This window comes from Chiloscyllium punctatum, chromosome 46 (assembly GCF_047496795.1).
Source record: "Chiloscyllium punctatum isolate Juve2018m chromosome 46, sChiPun1.3, whole genome shotgun sequence".
NCBI classification, from domain to species: Eukaryota; Metazoa; Chordata; class Chondrichthyes; order Orectolobiformes; family Hemiscylliidae; genus Chiloscyllium; species Chiloscyllium punctatum.
Genome location: NC_092784.1, coordinates 39,107,544 through 39,114,007, shown reverse-complemented (window position 1 = coordinate 39,114,007; position 6,464 = coordinate 39,107,544). Strand labels below are relative to the sequence as shown.

The 6,464-nt window shown below is 45.9% G+C and overlaps 1 protein-coding gene across 1 annotated transcript; it reads right to left on the bottom strand.

Moving 5' to 3' along the window:
- Window positions 1-272: 272 nt before the first annotated feature.
- LOC140468081 (zona pellucida sperm-binding protein 3-like) lies at window positions 273-3,129 on the bottom strand. Its single transcript, XM_072564265.1, has 8 exons — window positions 2,874-3,129; window positions 2,412-2,758; window positions 1,388-1,503; window positions 1,197-1,300; window positions 928-1,105; window positions 718-844; window positions 549-637; window positions 273-462 (listed from the first exon to the last, which is right to left on the bottom strand). The coding sequence occupies exons 1-8, from the start codon at window positions 3,127-3,129 to the stop codon at window positions 273-275; spliced, it is 1,407 nt and encodes a 468-aa protein (XP_072420366.1).
- Window positions 3,130-6,464: the final 3,335 nt, after the last annotated feature.

Here is a 6,464-nt window from a genome sequence, read left to right as displayed (position 1 = left end):
GATCAGACAGACCACTGTCACAGTCAGGGTCACCATCACAACCAACTCCACACCTACAGAACAAGGAGAAACTAATGGTTACTGAGAGAAACAGGGACAGAAAGGGAAACTAGCAGGTAGGCATCTCCCCACCTGGAGACCTCTCCTGTATCCTTCCTTCAACCTCAGGCAGGGGCTCAGTTGCCAGGTTGGTCAGCCCAGTATCCAGGATGATCAGGGGGCCAAGTGAGGCCTCCCCTTCCCACTTCAATCCAGCTTCACTCTCTGCAAGATCAAACATTCCAGTCAGGGAGAGATGGAGAGGGGAGGATCCCCAACATCAAGATGGTCAATGTCCTACCAGCTTCAGGAGCAAGGTCTCTCCTTCCTCTGGAGGGAGACAGGATCTCCCTTGTGCTCCCACAGTTCCCCACATGGCAACAGGCACAAATGTCACTGTCAGATTCCTCCAATGGGGTCCAGCTAAACAAAGAAACAGCCCATCAACCACATGGTGCATCACCTCTCCCAAAAACAACATCCCTGAGGGACAGAGAGAGGGAACTTACATATTCTGCAGCTTCTGGAAAGTACAAGCTTTGTTCCTGGAATCTCCCTGATCCACTGCAGCAACTTTCAGGTGACAGGTGATGAAAATCTGAGGGACACATTCAGAACAAGTCAGTATTTAGTGACTCCCTCCCACTATGGAGGAGCCAATCAGCAGCTTCCTCTTACCAAAGAATTCTCATCTCCATAGAAACGAAAGGCATCCAGGTCAAACCTGAGCTTGTCTGGCTCCTGCCTGTCTCCCAGCAATACAAAGGTTGAAAAGGAGTCCTCAGCTTTGCTGTCCAGGAGGCAACTGTAGATGGACAAAGGGCCGTGAAGTGAATGGAGGGAAGCCATTGAGATGGGAGCAGCTGGAGAGAGCAGAGAGCTCCTTACCCATTGTAGTCAATGATCCTGTATCTCAGGGTGGAGTCCTTGTCTGGGCTCAGTGTAGCTACACAGCGATCAATGTACAGCTTCAGGGGCATGTGATTGGCCATTGAAACAGATGCCTCAATGTGAATGAGGTCTCCCAGTGAGTAGACAGTGGAAGGGCGCTCTGTAAGCCAGTCACCTGAAGTACAGGAGGACAAGGGTTGGAGAGAGTGAATGTAACTCGCAGTGAGCGATACCAGGAGATCCCTTCCCAGTCACCCATCACATACCATTCATTAGACGCAGGGAGAATGACAGATGGCCTTCTCCAGACCTGGTGGAGCTGAATGGGATCCAGGTGGGATTGATGGGGTTACTGCTCACATTGCCCTTCCTGGGGAAGAGCAAAGGTAGCCATTTTAGGACAGGGTCAGACAACAGCAGCAGGGGATCATATTGACAATCAAGTAAAGATTCTCACCTCAAATAACGACACTCAATGGGAACAACAGCCCCATTGGTTCTCACAATGACAGATCCAGGATAGTTTGGGATGTGGGTCAGGTGGGTGGTGTAGATCAGGAAATCCCCAGTGATCTGAAAGACACCAGGTTAAGGAATGAGAAACTGATTCTTCATAAGGATCTACACAGGGTTCACAACAACAGTCTCTTCACCCCAGAGCTGGAGTGCAATAGGTCACAGGTCAGGGGTTAGTCTTTTAGGATCAGTTTAAACATGGTATTGCATCATTCCAAAGATGAGGAATTATTGGAATTCCATATCCAAAGGCGAGGGAATGCTCAGCTGGTCAACAGGATTGGTTTTAAAATCACAGCAGAATTACAGATAGATGGAACAGGAACATGGTGATCTTTATCTACAAGGTAAAACAGGAAGTCTTCAGATTATGGGAAGGGATTACAGACAAAGTTAGTGAAACACCAACTTCAGTGAGAAGCAAAACAATTCACCAAATTGGAACCCAAACAGTTTTACCAACAGGTCAGATATGGAGCTCAAGGACTAGACAAGTCAATTTATTCACAACAGGTCCATAATTGGGATGAAACTAGCCTGAGTGAGTCAAAAACCAATCTGAGGATAATAGACTGCTCACCACAAAACTAAGCACATCATTCTGCTATAACATGACAGCTGTGTTCTTCTGTGACTTCACTACAGAGAAGGGTCATGCTGGAAGGCACTGATAGAAAGTGTAGTGTTCTGTTCACATTCAGGTGAAAGATCAAACCATTCACACTTCACCACAATTACAGCTAATGCACAGACAAAAACAGAACAGAACCACCTGTATAATCAGAAGCTTCCAAACCAATGAGAACAGCAGCACAAGATTTGAGATAGAGACCAATTAAGGTCTCGTCTAATCCAGCATAGGAAACTAGGAGACAGACCCTCAATAAGTCAATGTTCCTCAATGTAACCCTCACTGGAACCATCTACAACCCAAGCTTCCTGAAAGTGGGGAGAACTCCCATTACCTGCAATCTGCTGCCACACTCATGCAGCCCATAGTCAAAGAGGACAGTGTGGTTCTCAGGGTAGACCCTGGTTGGCTGACATCCTACTGTCCCCAGGGTCAGGTCAGCAGCTTTAATCAGGTGCCCAGTTCCAAATAAATCCAGTTGGGCCCTGACCAGCAGATTGTGCTCTCCACACTGCACCATCACAGTCTGTAGTGGGGACACACTCACAACCTCAGACACTGGGAAACTGAAACCCCCAGGAGAAGGGACTCGCTCAGGAACAGGGCTGGCTCTCACAATTCCCCATGGAAACCTCTGGTTCAAAAACTGCTGCCATGTGTCAGAGCAACAGACAGCTCCAACTAAAATTAGCACAGGGAACAAACCCCTCATTACAAAATCACCCATGATCCCAAATAACTCAACCATCCCCACATTCCCCAACCAGCTCCTTTTATACACACAACCCACACTCACCTGATACCAATGTGACTAGGAGCAGCAACATTGAACCAATCAACCAGCCCCAATCGCTACAATCTCCACCAATGACTGAACTCATGGGTTTATTCTCAGGAGGATCCATTTCATTTGGACCAATAGGAGTAGCTGTGAGTTCCTGTGCTGTCACCTGACTGGATTCAGCTCCACACGATCTTGTGGAAGGCTCCATGACTACAATCATCAAAGGTAACCCGTTGAGTTTGGAGAGGGTCTGCTGTATTGTGTCCATCTTGACCTGGGAGTCTGATACTGAGAGCCATGGAGAGATTGTATGGGAATAGGAATTGGAAACAGGGTTTGAGCAGAATGAAGGGATTTCTCTTGGACTGTACTATCCTTGGGAGTATATGTTGGAAGAAGCTTTATTCTGTCTATAAACCTGTCTTTGGCTGGGGCACTGTAGGGAGAATGTAACTTTCAGTTCACTTTTAATTCATAGAGTAGAGGCAGTTTTACTCTATTTCACGTTGTGCTGTCTCTGTCCAGGGGGACAACTTTCCTTCCAGTTTTCAAGAATGGAAGAAGCCTTTGTTTCAGTTGTAAAGAGTAGGGTCACTTACTTTGTTTCTAACTCTGCAATGTTTCTGCATTGTTCGTGTTTGCTGTAAACAGTGTAGCTTTACATTTAGTTTACAAGTGTAGCAGCAGCTTTACTTTCAGTGTAAATGTGCAGGGGAAGTTGTATTCTGTATCTAATCCCACGCTGACCTTGCTTTTGGGAGAGATTGATTGGTTGGGATGATATTGAGGGTGAAAGTGAGGACTGAAGAGGCTGGAGATGAGAGTCGTAAACTGTGGTAAAGCACAGCAGGTTATGCAAAATCCAAGGAGCAAGTGAGTCAGTGTTTCAGGCATCAGCCTGTTATCAGGAATGTGGGTTGGGAAAGGGGGCTGAGAGAATAATAGGAGGATGGGTGTCGGGGTGTGGTGAGCGAAGGTAGGTAGGATGATAGTAGGTCAGGGGTGTTGAGGGAGCTTTACATTCATTTTAAAGAGGAAGATTGAGCTTTACTTTCAGTTTCAAAGAGTAGATAGTGTTTTATTTGGAAGAATCTCATTGCATCATGTCCCTGTTCTGGGAGTGTTTGATATGAATAGTGTTGAGGCAGGTTCACTTTCAGCTTAAAAGAGAACAGGGAGCTTTATACATTATCAATCTGTACGCTGTCCCTGTTTGATGGGGACAGGGTAGGGGGAGTTTTTGCTTCAGTGTAAAAGTGTAGAGGGACCATTCCTTTCAGTATAAAGGAGACCTCAGTCTGTATCTGAGCCTGATCTGTACCTTCCTGTGGGAGTGTTGATGGGGACAGGATTGAGGCCTATGGCCTCCAGCTGTGCTGGGATAAAGCTCAGTGTAAACACGAGGAAAAGCACCTCCTCTTTCACTGAGTCACTTTGCAGCTTTTCACACAACACGGTGTTCAACAAATCCCGGACATCTCCTCAGCCCCGTTTTGCTTAACTTCTTTCTGTAAATTTTGGTTCAAACTCCTTTTCCTCTGGATGTTGTTGTGCTCATTGTCCTTCCATTCACACCCCCCCTGGGGGCTCCTCTCTTGGTTGGTTACTGCTTGCTTATTTTTATTGGTTACTGGGTGGATATGGGCAGTGCTGGCCATGCCAACATTTCCTGACCAACCCCCAGCAATCCTTGAGAAGGCGGCGTTGAGTGGTAATCTTCATCCTGTGCATGCCATTGTGTCATCTGGTGCCACAGGGGTTGGCACAGGAAAGTGTAAACCTGGTTATAGTGACGTTTCAAGTGTTTAGCTTGGAGGGAAGGTATTGACTTTCTGGGTGCGAACGTTCGCAGATTTGGAAGGTGTTTTTGCAGGAGCCTTGCTCAATTTTTGCAGTGTATCTTGTCGATAGCACACACTCTGCCAATGCTCATTGTTTGTAATAAATGATGTCGATGATCATGTCACTGGGATTGTACAAAAGATTGGATGTTTGGTAACAATGAGGTGAGAGGTATTAGGTTATGTGGAGATATAAATGGATTGGTCAGATTAGCAGCGTTGTGAGAAATGGAATTTAACCCTGCGAAATGGAAGAAAGGAAAGGACAAGAGAGTACTTGGTGTGTGGCAGGACTTGAGGGCACTCCGAAGCGGAGGTGTGTTGTGCTTCTCCACAGATCCATGATGGGGGCAGGACAGATTAACAGAGCAGTGAAAAAGTTATACAGAGATACAGGCTATTAGACTGGACAAGATTGAGATTCCTAAGCAGGAGGTATTAGCAATTCTGGAAAATGTGGCCGGATGGTATTTATCCTAGGATTCTCTGGGAAGTTAGGGAATAGATTGCAGAGCCTTTGTCTTTTATCTTTGCCATAACTGTCTACAGAAATAGTGCCAAAAGACTGGAAGGTAGCAAATGTTCCCTTGTTCAAGAAGGGGAGTGGAGATAACCCTAGTTATTATAGACCGTGAGCCTTACTTCAGTTGTAGGTGAAGTGTTGGAAAGCATTGAGAGAGACAATTTATAACAATGTCGAAAGGAACAATTTGATTAGGGAGATTCAGCACAGTTTTGTGAAGGGTAGGTCATGGCTCACAAACCTTACTGAGTTCTTTGAGAAGGTGACCAAACAGGTGGATGAGGGCAATGCAGTTGATGTGGTGTATATGGATTTCAATAAAGCATTTGATAAGGTCCCCCACAGTAGGCTATTGCAGAAAATGCAGATGCATGGGATTGAGGGTGACTTCGCGGTTTGGATCACTAAATTGGCTAGCTGAAAGGGCTTTTGCCTGAAACGTCGATTTCGAAGCTACTTGGATGCTGCCTAAACTGCTGTGCTCTTCCAGCACCACTAATCCAGAATCTGGTTTCCAGCATCTGCAGTCGTTGTTTTTACCGAGCTGAAAGAAGACAGGGTAGTGGTTAATGAGAAATATTCATCCTGGAGTTCAGTTACCAGTGGTGTTCAAACTGCAAGGATCTGTTTTGGGGCCATTGCTGTTTTGTTTTTTTTTATAAATGACCTGGATGAGGGTGTAGAAGGTTGGGTTAGTAAATTTGCGGATGATACCAAGGTCAGTGGAGTTGTGGATAGTGCTGAAGGATGTTGCAAGTTCGAGGGATTTCGATAAGCTGCAGAGCTGTGTTGAGAGGTGGCAAACTGAGCTTGATGCAGAAAAGTGAGGTAATTCAGGAGTAACAGAGTAACAGAGTACTGGGCTAATGGTAGGATTCTTGGTAATGCGGATGAACGGAGAAATCTGTGACCGTGTGCATAGATCCCTGAAAGTTGCCACCCAGGTTGGTAGGATTGTTAAGAAGGCATATGGTGTGTTAACTTTTATTGGTAGAGGGACTGAATTTTGGAACTATAAGGTCATGCTGCTGCTGTACAAAATTCTGGTGCAGCCGCACTTGGAGTATTGTGTCCAGTTCTGGTCACCGCATACAGGATGGATGTGGAAGCATTGGAAAGAGTGCAGAGGAAATTTATTAGGATGATGCCTGGTATGGAAGGAAGGTCATATGAGGAAAGGGTGAGGGACTTAAGGCTGTTTTTGAGAGAGAAGCTTAAGAGGTGATTTAATAGAGACAT

What these genes read in the sequence shown, in the direction of transcription:
- LOC140468081 (XM_072564265.1), bottom strand. Translation starts at nt 3,129, where the DNA reads ATGGACACAATACAGCAGACCCTCTCCAAACTCAACGGGTTACCTTTG. An exon ending in AGGATCATTGACTACAATGG is followed by an intron (nt 845 to 927) that starts GTAAGGAGCTCT and finishes GTCCATCTACAG; the next exon opens with TTGCCTCCTGGACAGCAAAG. An exon ending in TTCCAGAAGCTGCAGAATAT is followed by an intron (nt 463 to 548) that starts GTAAGTTCCCTC and finishes TTCTTTGTTTAG; the next exon opens with CTGGACCCCATTGGAGGAAT.